We start from the raw sequence: 27,159 nt of genomic DNA, 5'->3' as shown, positions 1-27,159 counted from the left end.
CCCTCCAACATGTATGGACCAAACTATTTAACAAATGCCTGTAACTTGGAACAATGGAGACGCGCGACAATAAAAGTTCTATACAAAGGTAGAGGAGACCCAACAGACCCAAACAAGTACAGAGGCATAACTTTGGAAAATACTCAATTCAAGATGTTTTCAAAGATAATTACACAAAAAATCCAACCCTCTGGACAGTCATCTCCCAGAACAACAAATGGGTTTCAGATCTGGAAGATCAACACTTACGGCAGTAAGTCGTCTTCTAAATAACATTGACGAAGCGCTACAAAAGAAACAAATGTTCTACATAGTGTTCATAGACATTACCAAGGCCTTTGACCTACTGGAAAGAGATCTCAATAGTCCGAAAACTGGAAAACACAATCCTCGAATACAACTTTATCACAATATCAGACAACCTCTCTTTTTCAAACCCCGTTCTGAAATCAAGCGGAGTCTTACAGGGTGACCCAATGAGCCCTTTGCTGTACATTCTTGCCACTGAAGAAGACCTCCAAATTGGAGAAAATGAAGATGTATATGTATATGCATACGCTGACGACATAGCCGTAGGTTCAACAGATATACAGAAGCTGCAGAGAATCATTGAGAAAATAGACAAATGGTGCACTGAACACAAAATACACATAAACATAACACAGACAGAAACGGTAATTTTCAGAAAAGGAGGCAAAACACCCAAGAATGCAGAAATCAGCATCAGAGGACAAAAAATAAAAATCTCAGACTTTAAATACCTAGGGGTGACATTGCAACCAACATCCAAATGCTTCACAAAACATACAACAGTATGTGCAGCCCAAGCAATAATAGCTATACAGGACATCAAAAACATCCGCCTACTCAGTCTAGAAACAGCCATGAAATTATTCAACACAAAAATCTTGCCAATCCTGGCCTATGGGATGGAGGTTATACGGGACCACCTGACAGAAAAAAAAAATCTAGAAACACTAGAAAAGGTAAAATCGACTTATCTAAAAAGAGCACTAAGTCTCTCAAAGACAAGATCTAAACTAGTGTACCTGCTAGCGAGAGAGACATTCCTAATTGAAGACATCAAACTTCGATATAGGCCTATGATGCCACACACCAGGGCTTCCAGAAAGCAACTGAAGATCATGGAGGACAAACAAGAAAAAATATGGCCCGAGTTCTATGGCACTGAAGCAATGACGAACCGCTCATGGAGAGCACCAAACTTCGAACAGTGACATGTCGTAACTAGACTTTCTATTCACGGCTTTCATCATCTAATCTGCAAAAACAAAACTTATCACAACCCAACCACAACATGTGTATGTGAACTGTAATGAAGCCTGTGAACGATATCACATAGAACTGTGCAGTAAAAGAGTGAAATTGATAAATGAATATGCAAAACTGTAAAAGTAAAATGCTTAGCAAAGTAACTGTATATGGCCATTTGGCTGCAATTTTATTAAATATATACAAAAAAAGTTACATGGCAACAAATATAGCATGATACAAGGCTAATCTAGGTATTGGAATGAGATAAAAACAAAAATAGATGTTTTTTACTAACATTACACTACGTTTATCAAAAAACTGAAACAAATGTAATATAAGCTGCCACACAACAAAAATTTTCTAGTTTGTTTGGAATGGAAAATTATTCACAGGATACATTTTGAACATCCTTAAGAATTCATTTTCACCCCTTCACAGCATATATAGTAATGGCTGGTGCATGAAATCTGCCTCCCTCCACCATCAGTGGTGAGACAGATCCCTAGCATTGCCTGAGGTCTAGGTTATATCAGAAAGTGATGATATGGTTGAGAATTGGTGGACCCAACATATGTGTCTGCCACATAAAGATTGTGGTAACAGAATTATCTGTAGCATAGTTCAATGTTTGTACTTTATATTTTACATATTTTTATCATACAAATTAAAACAGCAAGATAAATTCGTAAGACCAACAGGAGCGACCACCACTGGCACAATAAACTGTCACCTGGTCAATAATTACAGATACTGCAAATCAAACTACATAGAGTAGACAAAAGCAACAGGCCAAAATCATGTTACAGCATTTTATGTATAACAATGGGCAAAATGTGTGGCATACATAATATTCATCACGCACAGTAAAATCACAATATTGATTTTCGATACAAAAACAATTTTAAGAATGTATTTGTGTAGAGTGGGTCATTGAATGAAAACTGCTACAAGTACTTTTACTAATTGAAAACTGACCACATCTCAAATTTACAAATGTCACTAAACTTTGCAGTTTTTCCTTTTGTAACGAAAAAAAAAAAAAAAAATTAAAAAAATCAGAACACCTCAAAACAAAATTATTTCTAAGTAATTTATTGTGTAAAATACGTAGCCCTTAAGGGAAGTCATCGGAATACAGATAAACAAGGAAGATTCGCATTTTTTTCACAATAGTGCCCTCTTTAACATACACTGAATAGTGAATTACACAAATTAATCACTACCTTATATTGGAAAACACACACACACACACACACACACACACACACACACACACACACACACGCTGAACACTATACCTATGCATAGAAACATTGAAGCAACAGTTACAGTAGTGACTAATAGAAATGTAAAAAGCGAGTCAACTTTAATGACACAATATGTGCGGAAAGTTCCACGACCGCTGTAACACATGTGGTATGTTCCTATCAGGGCACTCCTGTGTTATTACGATTGGCTCATGGTCTATCTCGCCTGCCGCTTGAGCCACCGCCTCCACCAGAACCACCACCACCCCATGATGATGCACCCCTTCCACGTGTCCCGCGTCCCCTTCCGCGAGCAGCTGCAACATGGAATTGTTATCACGAACTTTCGAAACTACGCGCAGTAATGACTTAAAATGCGGAATATAATTTACTCACCCTGAGCTCGCAAAATCGCCGATTTTCCTCTCCCAGCACCTCCAGTCCCTTTGTTACCTTGTCTTTTAAACATCGGAGCGTTCTTTAACATATCTGGCAATATCAGAAATCTAATTTTTGATCCTCTAATGTAGACATTTTCTAGTTGGGCAACTCTGCCATCTCTGTATGTTACTGTTATATTTGTCATCTGGCAATTCATATTGTCTTCCGCTTCAATCAACTTCCCTCGGTAAACTTCACCAGTATTCGTTTCACATGTTACAATATGACCTTCTGCTTCGTGCAGAACTTTTATAGGAACACCAATGGACATTTTCACGTAATAAATCGAGACTTCTTAACAAACTGAACCTCGCACAAACATACAACACAAACCCGGCTACCTATTTCGACGCCGACAAGCCGTACCAACGGACAAAATGTCTACTTCCGGCAATAGCCAACTTTGCAACAAAAAAAAAGAGCAGGGAAATAAGTTCGAAATACGGAATTCTTTTCTACTATATGTCTTATACATTTTTGTAATCGATATACTGTAATTAATTTAAGAAAACAGATGACGAATTTCATACTTAAATGGAAGTATCTACGTAGATACGACGTTATATATTCACTGGCGAAAACTCTGTTGACACGAAAACAAAATATAGTTAGGCAGATTTAAAAATGAATATATGCACATCGAACAGGTTTTAAAATAAGGAAAATATTTGAGATTTCGAAAACAAATATTTAAAGAACAGCGGTATGTTTACTATTTATGTGTTGGTGCGTACTAATCACGTTGTCTTGTCATCTGACTTCAATGTTTGTGTGTCAACCCCGCGTGCTGAAGATTTTACGTGTTGTTTTCATATTTAGGGAAAACACGAGATAATTTGAAGTGGCATGTTTTCTAATTGAATGAGTAACGAAAAGGAATGTTTAAGTTATTTGTGAAAGGATTTGTGGACATGAGCCCTATACAGATGTACAAAACTCGCGCGTTTGCAACATAAACAAGATTACTATGCGATAAACTTTTGCTTGATATCTGACTGGTATCTGAGTAGTATGCTGGAGTTCGTCGTTGACAGCCAGTGGTTGAAATGGAAAGTGTTGCCAATGACAGAATAAAAGGTTAGATTTATCAGTCGAGCTAAAATAATTTTCACCATATATCATAATTGAGATTATGTTCAAGTTTTTCTCGGTCCTTGGACCGTTTTGTGTAGTGTTATTTGCCACTACATTATTAAAATATTTTTATGGAAAACGCAATGGAGTGGTATTATAGGCACACTAAAAAATTGAGTACAGGTAACGTATGCCAAAACCTAAATACAGTCTGATAAATTTGCAGTTTTACCATAGTAAAAATTTTATTCCAACGCCGTGCAGGCGTTATCCTCATTTTCATTTTGTTGGTGTTCATCTTATATCCTCCTTTGAAGACACTGTCCATTCTGTTCACTTGTTCTCCCAAGTTCTTTGATGTCTCTGACAGAATTACAATGTCAATGGCAAACCTCAAAGCTTTTATCCTTCTCTTCTTGCTCAGTAGAAATATTGAATAACATTGGGGATAGGCTGCAACCCTGTCTCATTCCTTTCTCAACCACTGCTTCCCTTTCGTGCCACCTGACTCTTATAATGGCCATCTGGTATCTATACAAATTGTAAATAGCCTTTCACTCCCTGTATTTTACCCCTGCCACCTTCTGAATTTGAAAGAGAATATTCCAGTCAACATTGTCAAAATCTTTCTCTAAGTCTACAAATGCTAGAAACGTAGGTTTGCCTTTCCTTAATCTTTCTTCTATGAGAAGTTGCAGGGCCAGTATTGCCTTGCGTGTTCGTATATTTCTCTGGAACCAAAATTGATCTTCTACCATTTTTTCCATTCTGCTGTAAAGAATTCATATCAGTATTCTGCAACCATAACTTATTAAACTGATAGTTCAGTAATTTTCACACCTGTCAGCACCTGCTTTCTTTGGAATTGTGATTATTATATTCTTCTTGAAGTCAGAGGGTATTTTGCCTGTCTCATACATCTTCCTCACCATATGGAACAGTTTTGTCATTGATGGCTCTCCCAAGGCTGTCAGTAGCTCTAACAGAATGTTATCTACTCCCAGAGCCTTGTTTCAACTTAGGTCTTTCAGTGCTTTGTCAAATTCTTCTCACAGAATCATATCTCTCTTCTTATTTTCGTCTAAGTCCTCTTCCATTTCCATAATATTGCCCTCAAGTACATCTGCCCTGTCTAGACACCTTCCACCTTTCTGCTTTCCCCTCTTTGATTAAGACTGGCTTTCCATCTGAACTCTTTATATTCATACAGGTGGTTGTCTTTTCTCCAAAGGTCTCTTTAATTTTCCTGTAGGCAGTATCTGTCTTACCCCTAGTGAGATAAGCCTCTACATCCTTACATTTGTCCTCTAGCCATCCCTGCTTAGCCATTTTGCACTTCCTGCTGATCTCATTTCTTAGACATTTGTATTCCCTTTTGCCTGCTTCATTTATTACATTTTTATATTTTCTCCTTTCATTGATTAAATTCAGTATCTCTTGTGTTACCCAAGGATGTCTACTAGCCCTTGTCTTTTTACCTACTTGATCCTCTGCTACCTTTACTATTTCATCTGTCAAAGCTATCCATTCTTCTTCTACTGTATTCCTTCCCCCCATTCTTGTCAGTCGTACCTTAAAGCTCAAACTGAAACCCTCTACAGCCTGTGGTTCTTTCAGTTTATCCAGGTCCTATCTCCTTAAATTCCTGTCTTTTTGCAGTTTTTTCAGTTTTAATCTGCAGTTCATAACCAATAAATTGTGGCCAGAGTCCACATCTGCCCATGGAAATGTCTTACAATTTAAAATCTGGTTCCTAAATCTCTGTCTAACCATTATATAAGCAGACTGAAACCGCCCAATGTCTCCAGGTGTCTTCCATGTACACAACCTCCTCTCCTGATTCTTAAATCAAGTGTTAGCTATGATTAAATTATGCTATGTGCAAAATTCTCTAAGGTGGCTTCCTCTTCCATTCCTTCCCCCAGTCCACATTCACCTACTATGTTTCCTTCTCTTCCTTTTCCTACTATCTAGTTCCAGTCCTCCATGACTGTTAAATTTTTGGCTCCCTTAACTATCTCAATAATTTCTTTTATCTCATCATACATTTTCTCAATCTTCTCCTCATCTGTGGAGCTAGTTGTACTACTGTGGTGGTTGTGGGCTTTGTGTCTATCTTGGGTACAGTAATGTGTTTACTGTGCTTTTCATAGTAGCTTACATGCGTTCCTATATTTTTACTCATTATTAAGCCTACTCCTGAATTACCCCTATTTGATTTTGTATTCATAACCCTGTATTCACTTGATGAGAAGTCCTGTTCCTCCTGCTACTGAACTTCACTAATTCCCACTGTATCTAACTTTAACCTATTCATTTCCCTTTTTAAATTCTCTATCCTACGTGCCTGATTAAGAACTTGATGTTCCATGCTCTGATCCATAGAACACCAGTTTTGTTTCTCCTGATAATAATGTCCTACTGAGTAGTCCCTGCATGGAGATCTGAATGGGAGAGTATTTACCTCCGGAATATTTTGCCCAAGAGGATGCCATCATCATTTAACTATACAGTAGAGCTGCATGCCTTCAGGAATAATTACGGCTGTAGTTCCCCAAGCTTTCAGCCATTCGCAGTACCAGCACAGCAAGGCCGTTTTGTTTGATGTTACAAGGCCAGATCACTGAATCATCCAGACTGTTGCCCCTACAACTACTGAAAAGACTGCTGCCCTCTTCAGGAACCACACATTTGTCGGGCCTCTCGAGAGATACCCCATTGTTGTGGTCGCACCTGTGGTACGGCTATTTGTATCGCTGAGGCACGCAAGCCTCCCTACCAATGGCAAGGTCCACGGTTCATGGGGGGATTATCTTATGAAAAAATAAATTATAAAAATAGTGGGCCATACACCCACTATCCACCATAAACAAATTAAAATCATAGTACACGGATCATAATGAAATTCAACATCAAAATTCATACAGTGAGTTAAGTTTATGGAATCTATGTAGGGCTTGTAAATGATGTGTTTATGGTCATGATCAGATGCAACCCATTTTCAGATTAACGGATAACGGTGGCATACATTTAGTAAAAATGAACATTTCACTCTTTACGAATACACACGCAACATACAAATGTAACATAAAAGTGAACATATTTTACTGAATTACTTATGATCCCAGTTTTCAATTAAATATTTCTCTGTGGTACAGACCAAAACAAAAGTGCAACTGTACATTTATTCACACATCATGTTTCTGAAATGCCACAATGCATGAGAACTTCAGGGACATGGAATGAATCAAATTTTACATTAAGCAGCAGAACCAGTAGCACCAGGCTACTTTTGTCAAGTACACTAACAGTCAGTTAAGAATAACATTAATTACACAAATAGATAATTATGAGAATCCCAGATTTCCAAAAAACATTTGACTCAGTACCACACCTATGCTTATTATGAAAAATATGTTCATATGCCGTATCAGATGAAGTATGCGACTGCATTGAAGATTTCCTGTGTGGGAGGACACAGCGTGTTATCTTGCATGAAGAATCATTGACACATGTTGAAGTAACTGTGGTTGTACACAGGGAAGTGTTTAAGGTCCCTTGCTGTTTGTGTTATATATTGATGATCTCATGGACACTATTAATAGTACATCGGACTTTCCACAGATGATGCAGTTATCTGCAACAACGTACTGTCTAAACGAAGCTGGATAGACATTCAGTCACTCCATTGTAAGATTTTAAAGCGGTGCATTGATTGCCAACTTGCTTTAACTGTTCAAAAATCTAAAATTGTGCACTTTGCAAAATGAAATAAAATAAAATAACATCACATCTAGGATACTATATACATAATATTTGTGCGTCACTGTTTGAATCTGTAAACTCATACAAGTACCTGTGTGTAACACTTAATGAAGTGGAATGGTCACATAAGCTTAGTTGTGGGTGAAGCAGGTGGCAGACTTTGGTTTATTTGCAAAATACTGGGCAAATGGAATTAGTCTACAAAGGAGATTGCCCACACCTCTTGTGCAACCCATCGTAGAATATTGCTCAAGTTTGTGAGACCTGTACTGTCATCTGGGGGGAAAACTGACCCCTTTTTGATGTTTTTGTAGAACATCTCTTGCATATACTGATTTATATTCATGGCGATTTTTATTATTGGTCATTATTTCTATATAAACATCCGTAGTGCACTCTGTATGTTATATTTTTCATAGGTTAGTAAAAAAAAATAATAATAATTGAAAGGGATCAGTGTTACGCTGTGACATGGTATAAATTGACCCTTCAAATTTGTTTTGTTATGAACACATGCAAATGGTCCTGAGATAAATGTTAGTATAGTGCAGTATGGGTAGGAGCCCTGTAAAGGGATCTCAGTGATCCCCATTGAAAACTGGATGTATTGAAAATGTTGACAAGCTAGGTATTAGTGAAACACACATTTCTGTGAATATAATTAAAACACACTACAGAAAACTTTTATTGACAAAAAACATTAAACTTCTTTTATTAAAATGCTCCTTGAAAATTTATACAGAATTGTACGCCGTTCATCCTGCAACTGTGATGGAGGCAGCTTGCCAATCGAATCACAAAATGGGGCAGTGAATGTACCATGTTCTTTTGGAACAAATGTGGTTTCCATTGAGTCACTGGATTGAAGCCCCATAACTTCAAGTACATTTCCCTGTGTTGCAACTTTTTGAATAATACAAATGGTAGTGAAAAGTTTGCTTCCCCTTTTACCCCCAACTACTTTCACTACAACAAAGTCATTTGGAAAAAGATCTTGGCACTGAGTGCAAATCTTCAACTACAGGATCTTTTCATCAGTTTTCAGAGTCCTTGGCAATTTCATTACACCAAGCTCATCTTCTGATGAAGGATTATCACACTTCTAAAAGATTTTTCTTGGAATCGGAGAGTTCTTCGTTAGCTGTGGGTGACATGGAACAACTTGGCTGAGGATCATTTGTACCTAGAGACAACTGGAACTTTTATGTAGTGCAGACACATTTTCACGTGATAATCTTTTGAATGATTTTGGACCATTCAGTGCATGAACAGCTTTACCATTGTGTACATTGGTTTTCTTAATTTTTGTATTTGGAGGGGCTATTGGTTTTTTTTTTTTCTTTTCACGTAAAGACTGTAAATAAGTCTGACACACCCCAGATCATGAACTCGACTTCAGAAGACGGCCAGGCCGGGCGCGGACGGCGGAGGGAACACCATCGACCAGAGAGGGACAATGTAGCCGCGTCTGGCGGGCGTGGACCTCAGACGGAACACACGATGCGGCGCGGACCGATTAGGGAGCACCCAGCATGAAACAGAAGTGGAAATCATAGTAACAGTCAGGAGATAGAGTACCCAACATCTCAGACCGGGTCTGACGCACCTCAGATGATAACCACATCCGTTGAGGACGACCAGAACGGGCGCCGATGGCAGTCGGACCATCTGCGACTGGAGGGGTCCGTTGAAGCCGAGTCTGGCGGGCGCGGACCACAGATGGAACACTCGACCCAGCACAGACCGATTAGGGAACGCCCGGCTCCTCCCAGGCATAAATACTGGACTCGATCGACCCAAGGACCAGTCTCAGGTAGCACCTGAAGAAGACAGCGAGGCACGCTGTTGAAATATCGTGCGAGAACGACGCGAACATCCGGCTGGATTCCCAAATATCCAAGATGTCAACAGATCGCCAGGAAAGCATGAAGAATTACAAGAAACTACAAGTTCAACTACAGCTTCCTTTTGTTTCTTCCATATCCTGTTCACCTGAGAATTTAGAGAATAAAGCTTCTTTTTTTGAGTGGTATTATTCCACATACATTGAACACATTTCAGAGATTCATCTTGTTGTTATGCCCCAGACAATTTATGAGTTCATTAAGAAAGGATGGAAACATTATGTTTGGTACAGTTGAGAACTGTGGCTTCCTCATTTTGAAATCAGTTGGTGTTGTCCTCTAGTGAGTCTTCAAGGGATTGGGGGGGGGGGGGGGAAGAAAAAAAAAAACCACATCCGAAGGTTGTGTTAAATGAGTTGTGTTGGGTGGGATACACACAAACTTTATCATTTTCTTCACATACCTGAAGAACCTCACTTGTGAAATGTGAACCTAGTTTGTCCCTTGTAATTATCTTTGTCGCAGGCAGATTTTTAGCACTTTTCTAAACCAATTTGTAAATTCTGCACTGTCAAGCTCACTGTATAGAGTTCAGTTGTAGTGTGTTCCACTTGTACAACAATGTTCATTGCAGCAGTGTGCACACTTTGTCCACCCAAAGTCCAAGTATCATATAAATGGAATGTGAAAAAGACCTAGTGAATAGTACAGTGGAACGTATCCTCTGCCATGCACTTCACAGTGGCTTGCAGAGTATAGATGTAGATATGGATGTCAGAGGCTTGACCGGGAAGATGTTCACTTACTGTTTTGAATGTTTGTGTATTTTCAATACATACTTAACATTACAAAACTCCATATTTAATGTTACCCTACTTGTTTTATTCCTGTGGTGTCACTTGTTAACATTACACACCTACTTGCTGAGGTGTGGTTCTGTCCCTACAAGGGGGATGCCTGTAAATACCTAAATATTTTAATTTTGCCAGTGGAATTTTATTATCTGTGTTCTCAAAGGCCATGGCATCGTTACAGAAAATGCCAACAGGGTGCTTTATCTACATTTATACTCTGCAAGCCTCCATGAAGTGCATGGCAGAGGATATGACCCATTGTACCAGTTATTGTTTTCTTCCCGTTCTATTCATGTATGGAGCATGGCAATAATGATTGATTGTGTTATTACCCTACTCTGGTCCTCACAGTCCCTATGTGAGCAATACGTAGGGGGTTGTAGTATATTTGTAGAGAAATAATTTAAATTCAGGTCTTAAAACTCCCTTAGTAGACTTCTTTGGGGTAGTTTACGTCTGTTTTCAAGAGTCTGCCTGTTCAGTGTCTTCAGTATCTTTATGACACTCTGCCAAGGATCAAACGAACTTATGACAATTCATGCACCTCTTCTCTGTATACATTCAATATTCCCTGTTAGTCCTATCTGGTACAGGCTGCATATCCGTGTGCAATATTCTAGAATGGATTGCATGAGGGATTTCTAAGCAATCTCATTTGTTGACTGATTGCACTTCCCCCGTATTCTACCAATCAACTGAAATCTACCACGTGCTTTACTCACAACTGAACCTATGTGATCATCTTATTTCATATCCCTACAAAGTGTTGCTCCCAGGTATTTGTATGAGATGGGCAATTCCAACAGTGATTCATTGGTATTCTAGTCGAGGACACTACAATTTTTTTTTCTTTTTTTCTTTTTGTGTTGTGAAGTGTACTATTTTACATTTATGAACATTTAAAGCAAGTTGCCATCTTGGCACCACTTCGAAATCTTAAGATCTGGCAGAATATTTATGCAGTTTCTTTCAGATAGTACGTCATTACAGATAACAGTGTTACCTGCAAAAAGCCTGAGGTTATTATTAATATGTCTGCAAGATCATTAATGTACAACATGAACAGCAAAGTTCCTTATACACTTCCCTAGGACACACAGAAAGTTACTTCTGCATCTGACGATGACTCTCCATCCAAAATAACATGCTGCGTCCTCCCTACCAAATAGTCCTTGTTCTAGTCACAATTTCACTTGATGCCCCATTTGATCATACTATTGACAATAAGTGTAAGTGTGGCACTGAGTGAAATGTCTTTCAAAAATCAAGAAATACTGCATGTACATGATTGCCTTGATCCGAAGCTTTCAGTATGTCATGTGAGAAAAGTGACAGTTGGGTTTCGCATGATCGATGTTTTTGAAATCCGTGCTGGTTGGCATGAAGGAAGTCATTCTATTTGAGATACCTCATTATTTTTGAGCTCAGAATATGTTATAAGATTGTGCGACAATTTGATGCCAACAATATGGGATGGTAGTTTTGTGGGTCACTTCTGTGTCCCTTCTTATAAATGGGTGTGACCTGTGCTTTTTTCCAAGAATTGGGCACAATTTTCTATTCAAGGGATCTACAATAGATTACAGTTAGAAGAGGGGCTAACTTGACCATAATTTCTTTGGATTTTGTGAAATATCACTTGACAATATTCTGCTATGGTAGTCAATGAAAGCTTTACACATTACTCTCTTGACAGTGAGATGTATTTCATTCAGCATCTCTTTATCTATAGCCCTATACTTTGTTTTACACCTATTATGCAGTAGTCTATGTTTCTTTAAGTTTCTTTACCATGACTGTATACCATGGAGGTGCCTTCCCATTATGAACTGTTCTACTGTGTACATATCTATCCAGTGCATTGTCAGTTATTCTTTTAAAATTGAGCCATAGCTCCTCTACATGCTCCTGCCCTCTTTAATTTTCATTTTATTTTTTTAGTCTGTTGTGTTTCTTCAGTTGACATTCTACACATCATAATGATTGTTGTGAATATGGTATGTGGCACGCATAACTTTGAATCACACAAAGGAATGAAGGAAAAAGACTGCTAAACATTTAAACTTTTGGACAAAGAAGTCCTCATTCCAAATTGAAGACACACACTTTCACACAAGCCCAACTCATACAAGTGTGCCACTGTCTCGTGGTGTTGGGGGCATGACTCCAGATTACAACTGTGTCTGACATGAGCAGGAATCTGGGTTCGGTGGCGGGAGTAAGATGGGAGGGACAGGGAGGGGGGAGAAGGGAAGCAGAGCAGGGGTGGGGGAAGAAGCTTTGCTCCTGTGGGAGTGTGCATGGATGTGGTGCAGACAAGGTAGGGTTGCTAGTTGCAGTGTTGGGAGGCTGAGAGGAGATGGAGGGGAAAGACTGGTAGGTGCATGGAGTGGGAGCAGGGAATGTTGTAGGTGAGTGGAGGAGAGGTACCAGTGAAAGTTGAGGGCAGGGGGGTTATGGGAACAAAGAATATGTTGTAAAGGCAGACCTCACCTGTGTGGTTCAGAAGAGCTGGTGTTTCTGGGAAGAATCCAGAAGGTGCAGCTTGTGAAAAAGTCGTTAAAGTAAAGCACAATATGTTGGGTGGCATATTCAGCTACTGGGTTGTCCAGCTGTCTGTTGTCCACAATTTGGTGGTGGCGATTCATGCAAATAGACAGTTTGTTAGTTGTCAGATCTACATAGAAAGCAGGAAGCTTCTGTGGTAGATTAGATGGCTGCTTTCACAGTTGGCCCTGCCTTTGATTGGGCAGGAGACGCCTGTGACGGGACTGGAGTGGGAGGATGCATGGGACAGGTCTTGCATCTGGGTCTGCTGCAGGGATATGAGCTAAGAGGCAAGGGTAGGGATCAGGGGTGGAATAGGGATGGAAAACGATGTGGCATAGATTTAGTGGGCAGTGGAATACCACGGTGGGAGGGTAGGGAGGATATTCCTCATTTCAAGGCACGATGAGAGGTAGTTGAAACACTTTCTCCACAACTTACAATGCCTTCTCCCCCATATGTTTCACCTGATCCTCCTCAAAGCAACAAGCCACCTTTCTCAGTGTTGAACTGCACCTCAAAGATGGCTACATCACTACCCCTATCCACATCCAAGCTACCAACCACCAACAGTACTTCCACTTCAACAGCTGCCACCCATCAAGAAGTTACAGCCTAACCACCCATGGTCATCACATCTCTAGTGATGAGTAGCCCCTCTCCAAATATGCCAAGGGTCCCACTAAGGTCTTCACAGACCAAAATTACCCTCCCAACCTCGTCTAGAAATAGATCTCCCATGCCTTCTCTCTCCAGTCACTTACAACGTCCCACACACCCACTGTCCGACCACTAAAGAGCACTCCCTTTATGACTCAGTACCACCGAGGACTGAAGTGACTGTATCACATTGACTGCCAGAGTTTTGACTACCTCTCGTCGAACTTTGAAATGATGGATACCCTCCACATTCCCCCCACAGTGGTACTCTGCTGGCCACTGAACCTATGCAGTATCCTTTTCCACCCCTGCTCCACTCCTGCTCCCAACCCCTTGCCTCACAACTCGCATCTCTGCAATAGACCCAGATGCAAGACCTGTCCCATGCATCCTTCCACTCCACTCCAGTCCTGTAACAGGCATCTCCTACCCAATCAAAAGCAGGGAGACAAAAGCAGCCATATGATCTACCAACAAAGCTTCAAATGCTGTGCTGCTTTTGACATGGCTATGATAACTAGCAAGCTGTCTGTCTGCATGAATGGCCACTGCCCAACTATGGACAAGAGACAGCTGGACCACCCAGTAGGTGAGCATGTCACTCAATGTACTCTGCTTTACTTTAATGACTTTTTCACATCCTGTGCCTTCTGGATTCTTCCTACAAACACCAGCTCTTCTGAACTGCACAGGTGGGGTCTCTCCTTGTAGCATATTTTCTGTTCCCTTAACCCCCTGGCCTCAGCTTTCACTAATACCTCTCATCTAATCAGTTACAATGTTTCCTGCTTCCACTCCAAAAGCTTTCTATCATGCTAATGCACCTACAAGTCTTTTTCCCACTTCTCCTCTTCCCTCTCCCTCAGCTTCTCGACACTGCACCTAGCTGCCCTATCCTGTCTCCGCCATGTTTCTGCAGACTTCCACAGTCATAGTCCAGAGTCGGACCTCAGTGCCCGGAGACAGTGACTGTGTGTGTGTGTGTGTGTGTGTGTGTGTGTGTGTGTGTGTCCGTGTGAAAGAAAGCTGAAATGTTTAGCAATCTTTTCCTTCACACATATCTTCGACTTAGTGCCTCCTCTGTGTGGTGAGTATCAGTCTCTCCTTTTGATGGTGTTCGCAAATCTAATAAATCTGGTTTCAGTCCCCCTTTTTGCTCCATTTTGTTCTACTAGTGTTAGGAAGAATTAATTGAATTTGGTAGCTAGTGATTTGAATCTAACACGTCTTGTAACTATTCTCATCTGTAAGTTGGACATTTTTTGCCTTACCAAGTTTATTCATTTAATGCCCAACAATGCTCCAAATTTCATTGCTCTATTCTTGGACTCTCACATTTTTGTACATATTACATTTGTTTTTCTTTATTGATGGTATTGTGTAGAACTTACAGTACCTCAGAATAGTGTAATTGGGTCAGAATTTATGATTCTATGAAGCTCTGCCTTTCCTTTCCTTAGCTAAACTTAGCTGGTGGGGACACTTTATTACCAAAATTTAATCATCATGGTCAACCAAACCATATATTGACTGTGATTCTTCTGTTCGTCATAGTGTATTAGTTGATTGAGCTAGGTACAGGAACAATATTTTAACAATCAGACATTTTACCGTCATCAGGATCGCTGACAAAACTGTTCATCAGTGTACCTGACAGTGGTGATGTATCTGACTGTTGAAATATTATGCCTGCAGGGCACTGTGAACCAGCTGTACGCCTGTAAGCTGCCCAGTCCTTTATTAAGTGGTCCATACCTATTTTTTAAAAAGACAACAAGAGTTAAAAATAAATTATCAATTGCTATGTTCTTGTATCCTTGTTGTAAATTTTCTTGTCGGGAACATACCAAAGCTGTGTGTCAGTAACTGGCGTGTGCGCTTGCGCAATATTTACCATAATGCTCTAGCAGCAAACAAAAATCAGGCAGTGTTTCCATTTATTTTTGAGAACTGACATCACTTTCTTACTATTTTTTGCCAGGAGCTTGTTGTTGTATCAAATAGTAGATACAAATAGGAACCGAGCGGCATAAGAGGAACAGCAGTCACTTTATTGTCAAACTGCCTGCTTTATCCCCTTATATATGCAAAGTAAGCCAAAAATAAGTCCCATAATAACTGGTTTGAAGGGTAGGCACTAGTCATAACGTCTAGTTCCAGAAGTTACCTGCAGTAGCAGCTTCTACATGTCAACGTGTAACCTGACTCGTTCCTCGATGCCAATCCTCCTACTCGGCAGCGACACTTACAGAATGTTATGTGCAAATGAAAGAGTGCTTGCTGCATTTATTAGATCATTCTCCAGTAGTTTTGAGCATTTGATGTGTATGTGGCTATTATTCCTGCTTGCAGTTTTTATGAGCACGTAATTCTGTGTTGAAGAAGGTTGTTCTGTGTAGCTTCAAGAATAGGATACGCTGTCAGCTTAAAAATGTCAGACATCCCTGCATTATGTGGAATTGTCCTCTAGATTTCACGAGATGTGAACCCTCCAGCACACAAAAGGAGGCGGAGAGTATCGTGCTGTCGGTAGAGAAGCAGCGACAGAGGAAGGGACCCGTCAGGAGAGCTCGGTGACTAGTCACTGGATGTCACCTGAGTAAAAAATCTGTCAGGGACACTTCGACCCTCGTAAAGCTTCCCGAGTTGACTGTCTGTGCTGTGATTGTGAAGTGGAAATGCAAAGGTACAACTAAAGCTAAACAGAGACCAGGTAGACCTCACATACTGACTATTGGTAGTATGTTAAAAAAGAGTGGAATATGACTGTTGAGCAGCTCCTCATAAGCGAATTGTTTCTGTAATCGGAGCTGGGCAGCTCTTGAGGGGGTTGAGAGAGTGACACCACTGGACCGCGTGCAGCAAAGAACACGATTATTGTATTGGCGTGACAGTACAGCCTGTCGTGGAGCATCATCTGTGAGGCAGTGGGTTTTGGACAGTAATGTTCTCAAAATGGACTCGTCTGCCTGGTGTTCTGGCCCGAACCGGAAGGAGCACCTTTGGGAAGAGACAGAACGTTGACTTCACTCCGGACCTGAGCATTCGACATTGTTATCTTCTCTATTTTTAGCTATTGAGGAAAACTAGGCTACCGTTCCTCCACGGACGTTTGGACTCCTTGTCGAAAGTGTCCCCAATAGTGTTTGAGCTGTTGTAAAGGCAAAGGGTGGACACAGCCACTAATGACGTTCTCTGACAGGTGACAGGATACTTTTGCTCGATAGTGTATGTTGCCGTGACAGCTAATATTTGTAAGTCTTTTAATTTATCACTGTATAATTGTCTTTGGGATATTTTCAAAGTACTCGTAACAGATTTCTTTCGAAGCTTTAAAACTGTAGTAAACAGCACTGTTCCAGGTCACTGTAGGCCTGAGTGTAGATATATTGAGTATATGGTACCCTTTCAAAATGTCGCATCAGTTATTGTTTGATCCATTTTCATTCATTCATTCAGTCATTCATTCTTTAGAAATATGCTAATACTTGATGTTGAAGAAATATTGTCTACTACACTCAACAATTTGTAAGATTTAATTAGTTGCTTAGTTACATGTTCCATGGATCATCTCGCACGGTAGAGTCTAATGTTGTGCATCGAGTCATTTTACATTCATATTTCAAATTAATTTGCACATTTGGTTACATTCTGAACATTTCTAAGTTTATATTATAAAAAGAAAAAAAGTGAGACCTATGGATCACATTCTACACATTATAATAATAGAAATTCTTCTTGAAGGAATTTTCTCAGTTTGTTTTCAAATTTTACTGTGGTTTCTGTCAGATGTTTCATATCACTGGGTAAGCGATGAAAAATCTTTGTTGCAGCATTTTGAACCCCGTTTTTTTCTGACAGAGACAACCTTAATGCGGAGTAATGAATGTCATTTTTCCTTCTGGTATTGTAATTACATAACTCATTGTTCCTTTTGAACTGTAGTGGATTATTTAAGACAAATTTCATGAGGGAAATAAATATACTGTGAAGCAGTAATCAGAATGCTCAACTTCTTAAACAAATGTTTGCAAGATGGTCGTGGCTGAACACAACATATTATTCATACAGCACGTTTTTGCACAATGGAAACTTTCTTTCTTAAAGGCGAGTTACCGCAGAACATTATTCCATGTGACATCATTAAATGAGAATATGCAAAATATGTCAACTTACTGATCTATATGCACACCTACATCTACATGATTACTCTGCAGTTCACAATTAAGTGCCTGGCAGAGGGTTCATTGAACCAACTTCAAGCTCTCTACTGTTCCAATCTTGAACAGCACTCGTGGAAAATGAACACCTAAATGTTTCCGTGTGAGCTTTATAAGACTGCAAATGAAAGCATCATCTGTGTACAATCTAGGAATGGTACTCAGATTGTCTCCTAAATAGTTACATTATGTAGCTCAGGAATAGTAGAGGGCCTATAACACTTCCTTGGGGAACACCAGATGATACTTCTGTTTTACTCGATGACTTTCCATCAATTACTATGAACTGTGACATTTCTGATGAAATCATGAATCGAGTCCCACAACTAAGATGATAGTCCATATGCGTGCAATTTGATTAGGAGTTGCTTTTGAGGTAGGGTTTCAAAAGCCTTCTGAAATCTAAAAATGTGGAATCAACTTGACGTCCCCTGTGTTACACAAGATTGATATTTTCTGAATCTCTGTTGGATGTTTGTCAATAAATTGTTTTCTTCAAGATAACTTGTAACGTTCAAACACAGCGTATGTTCCAAAATCCTACAGCAAATCAATGTTAGTGATATGGGTCTGTAATGTAGCAGATTACTCCTGTTTACTTTCTTGGGTATTGGTGTGACTTGTGCAATGTTCCAGACTTTACAGATGAAACTTTCAATGAGTGATCAGTTGCATATGATTGCTAAATATGGAGCCATCAGGATAGTCTGAGAGGAACCTGCCTGGTATACAATTAGGACCAGAGGCCTTACCTTTATTAAGTGGTTTAAGCTTCTTTGGTACATCGAGGATATCTGCTGTTCCATCAGATGCACAGAAATTTTAGTTCTATCCAAAGGCCTCACCCTTAGCCCTACACCCAAATTTAACAATTCTGAACTTGTCATTGGACGTACTCTCCTTCTCCTGGCCCTGCAATGGAAACACTTCTTTGTCGCCAATCCCTCCAACCAAAACCAATCTAATTCCAACATTGAACGCTGCCTCTCCCATTTTGTACCACCACTCAGCTGTGATCCTCCCTCCCATCTAACCACCTGCTGGTCACCTTTCAGGAATTCCTTGCCTCCAACTTAGCCTCACCATCCTTCCTCAGGTCCCATCCTGAAAGAATGAACCTTTCAGCAGAAGAAAGGATTTCCATACACAGCCTCAAAACAAATCCTGACCTAATCATCCTGCCTGTTGTTATGATCATATTGACTACATGGCAGAAAGCGTCCACCAATTATCTGATTCCTCCACTCTGCCAGAGTGATACTATCCCAGAAGTCCAAAACAACCTCTAGTCCCTGCTTAAAGCCTTAGGCCTTTCCCAGAACCTCTCCCCTGAATCCATTTCCCTCCTCACCCCTATGACGCCCGCACACCGATCTTCTACATGCTCCCCAGAATCCACAAACCCAGCAATCCTGCACGCCCCATTGTGACTGGTTATTGTGCCCCTACTGAGAGAGTTTTGGCCCTTATTGAAAAACTCCTCCAACCAATTGTTTTTAATCTAGCGCCCCACATGAAAGACAGCAACAACTTTCTTCATTGACTCTCCACTATCCTCACCCCTCAAAAACAAATCTGCAGCACAGCCATGGGGACCCGGATGGCACTCTCTTATGCCAACCTCTTTATGGGCCATCTAGAGAAGACCTTTCTAGCCTCCCAAAATGCAAAACCCCTAGTCTGGTTCAGGTTCTTTGATGATATCTTCATGATCGGGACTCAGGGCCAAGATACCCTATCTTCATTCCATCAAAATCTCAGTACCTTCTCTCCCATTATCTTCTCCTGGTCCTCCTCAACCCAGCAGGTCACCCCCCTAGACACATGACCTCATCCTCTGTGATCGCTCCATCTGCACCTCTGTCCACGTTAGACCCACCAACCACCAACAGTATCTGCATTTTGACAGCTGTCAACCCTTTCACGCCAAAAAAATCCCTCCCACACTACACTGCGAACTTATGTAAAACTTCACTAGTCTTGAGGGTTTTGCATTCTTTCAAGTTTGGCATGCTTTTTTCATTGCTTCTACAACAGTGTTCTGGTCTGTTTAATGCACCATGTGGGATCAGTACCATCTCTCATTAATTTATTTGATGTTTGTGTCTCAATAGCTGCTAGTACCATCTCTCAATAGCTGTCAGTACCGTTTCTTTGAATTTAAACCACATCTGGTCTGCATTTACATGTTCACATTGGAAGGAGTGGAAACTGTATCTTTGGAAGGCCTCAACCAAACTTGTATCTGCTTTTTTAAATCTGTGGATTTTGCACTTATTTTTGGCGAGTTATGGTATTCAGTCTCTCTACAAAAACCTTATGGTCACTAATCCCTGTATCTGTCTTGTATCTGTCTGCCCAGGATTATATATTGCTAAGAGGTCACGTATAATTCCGCAATCATTTACAATTCGAATGGACTCTTGAATTAATTGTTTGAAATAATTTTCTGAGAATTCTTTCAGAATGATTTCAGATGATGTTTTATACCTACCTCCAACTTTAAACATATATTTTTGGCAACATAGTGAGGGTAGATTGAAGTTGTCACCAACTACAAATGTATGAGTGGGGCACATACTTGAAATGAGATTCAGGTTTACTTTGAACTGTTCAGCAACTGTTCAACTGAGTCAGGGGATTGGTAAGAGGAACCAATTATGATTTATTCTGGTTGTCAAGTGTAACTCTACCCATACTAACTCGCAGGAATTATCTACTTCAGTTTCCGTGCAAGATAAACTACTTCTGACAGCAATAAATGCTCCACCACCAACTATATTTGATCTATTCTTTCTGAACACAGTTAGGTCCTTTGTAAAAATTTCGGCTTAACTTATTTCTGGCTTTAGCCAGCTTTCTGTACTTATAACAATGCTTTTTACATTACATCCAGTGCTTTTTACATTGAAGAGCCAAAGAAACTGGTACACCTGCCTAATGTCATGTGGGGCCCCCGCGAGCACACAGTAGTGCCACAACACGACGTGGCATGGACTTGACTAATGTCTGAAGTAGTGCTGGAGGGAATTGACACCATGAATCCTGCAGGGCTGTCCATAAATCCATAAGAGTACTAGGGGGTGGTGGTGATCTCTTTGAACAGCACGTTGCAAGGCATGCCAGATATGCTCAATAATGTTCATATCAGGGGAGTTTGGTGACCAGTGGAAGTGTTTAAACTCAGAAGAGTGTTCCTGGAACCACTCTGTAGCAATTCTAGATGTGTGGGGGTGTCACATTGTCCTGCTGGAATTGCCCAAGTCCATCAGAATGCACAATGGATGTGAATGGATGCAGGTGATCAGACAGGATGCTTATGTATGTGTCACCTGTTGGAGTCATATCTTAATTTATCAGGGATCCCATATCACTCCCAACTGCATACGCCCCACACCATTACAGAACCTTCACCAGCTTAAACAGTCCCCTGATGACATGAGGGTCCATGTATTCATGATGTTGCCTCTATACTCATACTCTTCCATCTGCTCAATACATTTTGAAACGAGACACTTCCAACCAGGCAACATGTTTCCAGTCACAATAGTCCAATGTCGATGTTGACGGACCCAGGTGAGGTGTGAAGCTTTGTGTTGTGCAGTCATCAAGGGTGCACAGGTGGGCCTTCAGCTCCAATGATGTTTCGTTGGGTGGTTAGCAAGCTGACACTTGTTGATGGCCCAGCATTGGAATCTGCAGCAGTTTGTGGAAGGATTGCACTTCTGTCACATTGAACCATTCTCTTCAGTTGTCATTGGTCCCGTTCTTGCAGGCTCTTTTTCTGGAGCAGCGATGTCAGAGATCTGATGTTTTACCGGATTCCTGATATTCATGATACACTTGTGAAATGGTCATATGAGAAAACCGCCACTTCATCGCTACCTCAGAGGTGCCGTGTCTGATCGCTCATGCACCGACTATAACACAGTGTTCAAACTCACTTATATCTTGATAAGGTGCCATTGTAGCAGCAGTAACTGCGTCAGACACTTGTTGTCTTATAAAGGTGTTGCTGACCACAGCACAGTATTCTGCCTGTTTACATAATATCCCTGTATTTGAATATGCATTCCTTTACCAGTTTCTTTGGTGCTTCAATGTATTAGCACTTGGAGCTCTGTTCCTTTTCCAACACAGCTGTGAAAATTTACAACTACAATACTGTTTGATTCTAGATCCACTTTCCTCTGTTTGCCCTTCAGCCTTTTAGATGATGTGCTTTCTGTAGGTTCCTGATACCCTCTAACCTAAAAAACCCCTGAATCTCCTCCACACAGCCTCCGCTACCCGCTTAGCTGCTTCCTGTGTGTAGTTTTCCCTCTCCCCAAGATTTGCACTATTTCTAAATGCAGATGTGGCTGAATTAAGTTGTTTTAGGAGTTCAAAAAATGTGCTTTTCCCAGTTTTAATTCTCATCAATATGGACGCCTAAGAATTTTGAAGTTTCCACCATATTTAGTATTTCCTCACAATGTGTTACACTTATCATTGGTATAGTAGCCCTAGATGTACAGAACTGAATATGTTGTGTCTTTTTAAAATTGAGGGCAAGACAACCCATAGAAAACCAGTCAACAATACTTTTAAGAACTTTGTTTATGATTTCTTCTGTTTCTTTATGTATGCTTGGATTGACTACAATACTAGTATCATCTTCAAAAAGAACTAATTCTGCTTGTTGTATAGTAGACAGAAGATTGTTTACATATATATGGAACAATAGTGGACCTAAAATTGAGCTTTGGAGAATCCTGTACATGTTTTCTCCACACTCAGAATTATATCCCCAGACAGTACTGGTTGAATTACAAAGTACAACTTCCTGCACTGTTTTGTTTAGATATGACATTATTGGATGGTTGGCTATACCAGCAATCCCATAAAACTTCAATTTATCTAGACAAATACTGTGATTCACTCAGTCAAATGCCTTAGATAGTTCGCAGAAAATACCAACCGGTGCTATTTCATTATTATTTAATGCTTTGTAATATCTGGCGTGGGGACATGTAAATGACATTCTCGGTAGAGCAATCTGTCTGAAACTGAAATTGTGGTCCTGGGTTTGATTCCTGGCTGGGTTGGGGGATTTTCTCTGCCTGGGGACTGGTGTTTGTGTTGTCCTCATCATTTCATCATCATCATCATCATAATCATCATCATAATCATCAATCGTGACAGTGGCTAGATTGGACTGTGTAAAAATTGGGGCTTTGTACGGGTGTGAGATACTATTCTAGAGTACATCCCTTTCTCAAAAATTTTGTAAAAAAAACAACAGTGAAACAGGTTGATACAGTTTTATTGTGTAGGAACAAACCTCAACTCTGTTTGAAACTCCAGGGAAACCAGAGGAGCTCTTATTTTTGAGAGAATTTGTACTTAATTTTGGAATGAGAAGTTGGTGATCCGTTCATATGACTGAATTTTATGAGAGTTAATTTTTCAACATACTGCTGTGATTTTTCTCTTGAACTGTTTATCTCCATGCTTTCTACTGTATTTAAGAAATGAGTATTATATAATTTGCTCCCTGTGACTGATCATTTACAGCCCTTCCATTCAGTTCAATAGTGATTTATCTTGTTCTGTGGGCGATTGTCGTTTCGGCAACATGTTTCTCATTCCCAACATAGAATCCTGAAGATCAGTATTTTTTATAGGTCTTCCACCTGTTTTTGAACGGAAAGTGGTGCATCAACGACAGAGGTTCTATTGGGATTGTGGAGTGTCATGTGTGTTAATGGTTTTGCCTTGTGATGGATATCAGCATTTTCTTGCAAATTTTAATGAAATATGCAAGGAAGAAGATTTCAACAAGAGGTGTGTTCCTTACTAGTATAGAACAAGATTCATTTTAACTATCTCATTCTTTCATTTAAAATTATTTTTTAATGGGTTTTAAGAATAGATAGTACCTTACTTTTATGGTTACAGCACATGGACTATAGATCTGTGTTACTTGCTGAGACGGTATAATGTGAAACACTTGTTCTGCACAGTTACTATGGGTGTACATCCAGAGTATAAGGGACAAGCATTTTATGAAAAGGTTATTAAAAATGTGAGTAATCATATAATTAAATAAATTTTTGTTAGTGGATCTTAAGTGTGTATTGTTTTTAAAAAGTGCTCAGCAGTTTATCTAGTGGTGACTGCTTGCAGGATGAAGAGAGGGTAAACAAAAAGTTTGCCGATGCTGAGGAGTACGGGATAGATATAAAGAAGACATCTCTGACATGCAGCGATCTTATCAATCACATATTTCAATTTGGGCCAGTGATATTACTGACAAATGCAAGCCTCCTTACTTGCACCAACTGTAAATGTAGGAAGTTTACAAATGAATTACTGAGCTGCCTTCCTTGGCCTACAGCATATGCAGGTTAGTGTTAAATTAACAAATTTATGAGAAAGCATATATGGTCTTTTCATATTTTCATATAAATGTTTCAGTTTGTATTTTAATTTAATTCCTGCAATTAGTTATTTTCTTTCAGTTAGAAACTAGTTTTTTTATAGTGTCAAATGGCTCCTCACAGAGACATGATTCATATGATTTGTAAATTGAGAATTTTTAGTTTATCTTTGGTGGTGATTTACACTAAAAACTAGTTTAATATTGAATTGAATTTGTGAGATAAGACAGTTATAAGTTGTTGTCATTTCAATCATTGATGCATATGATCGGTCTGCTGCATCTCGTCTCTCCTCTCCTGGTGTTTTCCAGCTGTTGTCTTCACTTCAGCCTGCTTTGTCACTGAACTGCCTCACACACTCGATCCTGCAATTCTTTTCTTACTTGGTGTATCTGGGCCTGCACCTGCAATTCTTTCCTTCCACTGTCTGTTCAGCTACAGTTTTCGGCAGCGGCTGTTTCATAATCTGTGACTGGCCATATTAAGTCTTCATTTAGTTATGTTCTTTTGTGTTCTTTGTCAGGCATTTTTTCTCGTTCACTCAATGCAGGATGTCTTCACTCCTAAAACAGATCATCTTATCTTCCACAGTCTTATGTTACACAACATTCTAGTGCTTCTAATCATTTCATTTGTTCACATTTTGCAACCCCACACAGCTGTGTTCCAAACTAAGTGAGTAGATCCCAGATGACACATTGGTACCTTCCCATGTTCAGATTATCAGGTTGGAGATGCCAGATAGCCTGTGTGGCATAGTAGGCATTCATTTCCCTTGAGTCGTGCTGAAGAGCACATTCAGCAACTGTGTACTTGGATTTGACAGTGGTGAGGCTGGAGTAGGTAGTGGTGCGTGGCTGCACGAGGCACATTTTATTGTGGAGATGGTTACGTAGGTAGGAACCTCGAGGTAGGGTTAATGGTTTGGGAACGTCATAAAGGTTTGACTAGAAAGTTACAGAGCTAAGGAGTGTGACGGAAAGTGACAGTTGGTGGTGCAGGGAAGATATCGGAGAAAGAGGGTATCATTTTAGGGCCCAACTTGAGAAAGTCGTAGCCTTGTCAGAATGAAGTATTGAGTTTGAAGATGTCAGTGGTACTGAGTGATGAGGGGGAGGCTTCTCAGTTTTTGGAACTAAGGACTGTATTAGTCAGAGAGTGAGCAAAGGATACTGCATGGGAGATTTGTTTGTGAATAAGATCTGTGGGGTAGTTGTGAGAGGTTGTCAGTATAGGTGTTGCAGGATTTTGTGGTGGTGCACATACATTTGCCATGGATGCCCAAGCTGTAGGGAAGTGAGCATTTGATGTGAAAGGAGTGGTAGCCCTCGAAGTGTACGTGTAGTGTCCTGCAGTTCTCCCAGCCAAAGTTTCCATTGATACAGATATCCTCATTGAGGTAGTTGTTTACTTCCCTTATTGCCTCTTAATTACACAAATTAAATATCAGTGCTGGTGAGGAGCAGCCTTGGCTGCCATACACTTGTCTTTCCTGATTCTGGCCTCTTGCATCGTTCTGTCAGGACTGGCTGGTACAGTCTTCTCAGCTAAATCTACATATTTGAAAAGAAAACAAAGGAATCTTATGACATGGAAACATCCTGACTGGACAAGAGGAGAGTGCCAGCTAGACCGTGTCTGCATGGAGAAATTTTTTCATAAAGAAATTCGAAATGTTAAAGTGCTGAGAGGAACAGACATCAGGTTCAGATCATTATTTGGTCAAAATCAAAATCAAATTCACCCCATTAAGGAAAAAAGACAGAAATTGGAGATAAAAGAAAGTATGTCCCACATAAATTAATAAAAAATGACAAATATCAGAAAAAAATACAAAATACAATAGTAATATGTACAATGTTCCATCTTACGTGACAGCAGTTAACTTTGTAAGAGAGAGTATTACATTGCAGTTGTAATCTTCCAAACACTTTCTTGCACGAAGTATGTCAGTGAAATGAGAAAAGTGAAAATATTGCAGTAACCATATTAGTAGAGATACAGCAGTATGGTTAAATGATTTTTTGAACAAGACATTATTGTGATCATTTGTAGAAGACACAACTGTAGTTGATAATGATTGATTTTGTACGAAATGTGCTCCAAATTATATGCATAAGCTTGCAAAAATATACAGAAAGATATCTCCATTCCTGTAAATGCACACCGAAACCAGGCAGGAATGATAGGTCTGTCAAGATTTGTATGAAGCACAAATGTAGTTTGCAGCTAACTGTGTTACATGAATTTTTTGTATCACTTAATATCTAAGAATATACAATTTATTTCAATACACAAAAGCCTTGACTGAATCAGTGAAAGATAATAGGAAAAGGGCACAAACAGCAAAGTATTAGACATGAAGATTTCAAATCAGGCCTGTCTTTTGTAAGTTTTTTCACACAAAGGAAAAATTGTGTTGGGTTATTTATATAAATAAATGTATAGAATACAAAGATTTTGCACGTAGCTGGGTTTTTGATACCTTTCTTCACTAGTGTGCTAGAGATCAACATTGTAGCACGAGTAATCCCAATCAAAATAGTGCAAGTCGTGAGGCTTCTTCCACACGGGTTGGCTAACAATGCTCATTGTGTCTTAAATTGTTTATTGATCATTCCTTCAGAAATGAGGTGGTGTGTGTATTGTGACATTGGTTGAAAAACTCTGACATAGGCCATTAAACATGGAAGACAATACCCCGTGGTTGGTGACTAATAGAAAGTTATTTGCATCAGCTAGCAAGAAATGGGAAAGCTATGCCGTGTTAGAGAGATGCTTTAATTACATTGTAGGCGATACGGAAAGCA

The 27,159-nt window shown here is 39.8% G+C and overlaps 2 protein-coding genes across 3 annotated transcripts in view; one reads left to right on the top strand and one right to left on the bottom strand.

Annotated features, from left to right (window-relative positions):
* Nucleotides 1-1,895: 1,895 nt before the first annotated feature.
* On the bottom strand, nt 1,896-3,345 carry LOC126101110 (small nuclear ribonucleoprotein Sm D3). Its single transcript, XM_049911786.1, has 2 exons — nt 2,919-3,345; nt 1,896-2,839 (listed from the first exon to the last, which is right to left on the bottom strand). Exons 1-2 carry the CDS (start codon nt 3,232-3,234, stop codon nt 2,733-2,735), a joined length of 423 nt encoding a protein of 140 aa, XP_049767743.1. The 5' UTR covers nt 3,235-3,345; the 3' UTR covers nt 1,896-2,732.
* Nucleotides 3,346-3,464: 119 nt separating this feature from the next.
* LOC126101109 (protein GUCD1) overlaps nt 3,465-27,159 on the top strand; it is a 44,303-nt gene continuing 20,608 nt past the window's right edge. Inside the window, exons 1-4 of one of the 2 annotated variants that reach the window (XM_049911785.1) lie at nt 3,465-3,689; nt 23,594-23,753; nt 23,868-23,994; nt 24,096-24,315. In XM_049911785.1, coding sequence (XP_049767742.1) covers nt 23,674-23,753; nt 23,868-23,994; nt 24,096-24,315 — 427 coding nt within the window. In that variant the 5' untranslated portion in view covers nt 3,465-3,689; nt 23,594-23,673. The other variant, XM_049911784.1, reaches the window with a different exon arrangement.

This window comes from Schistocerca cancellata, chromosome 9 (assembly GCF_023864275.1).
Source record: "Schistocerca cancellata isolate TAMUIC-IGC-003103 chromosome 9, iqSchCanc2.1, whole genome shotgun sequence".
NCBI lineage: Eukaryota > Metazoa > Arthropoda > Insecta > Orthoptera > Acrididae > Schistocerca > Schistocerca cancellata.
The sequence above is the reverse complement of the archived record's forward strand: the minus strand, read 5'-3'. Positions and strand labels throughout refer to the sequence as shown.

Bases quoted from the DNA above. Each gene is read 5' to 3' on its own strand.
- LOC126101110 (XM_049911786.1), bottom strand. From the start codon at position 3,234: ATGTCCATTGGTGTTCCTATAAAAGTTCTGCACGAAGCAGAAGGTCAT. The intron at 2,840-2,918 runs GTGAGTAAATTA...TCCATGTTGCAG, and splicing joins GGCGATTTTGCGAGCTCAGG to CTGCTCGCGGAAGGGGACGC.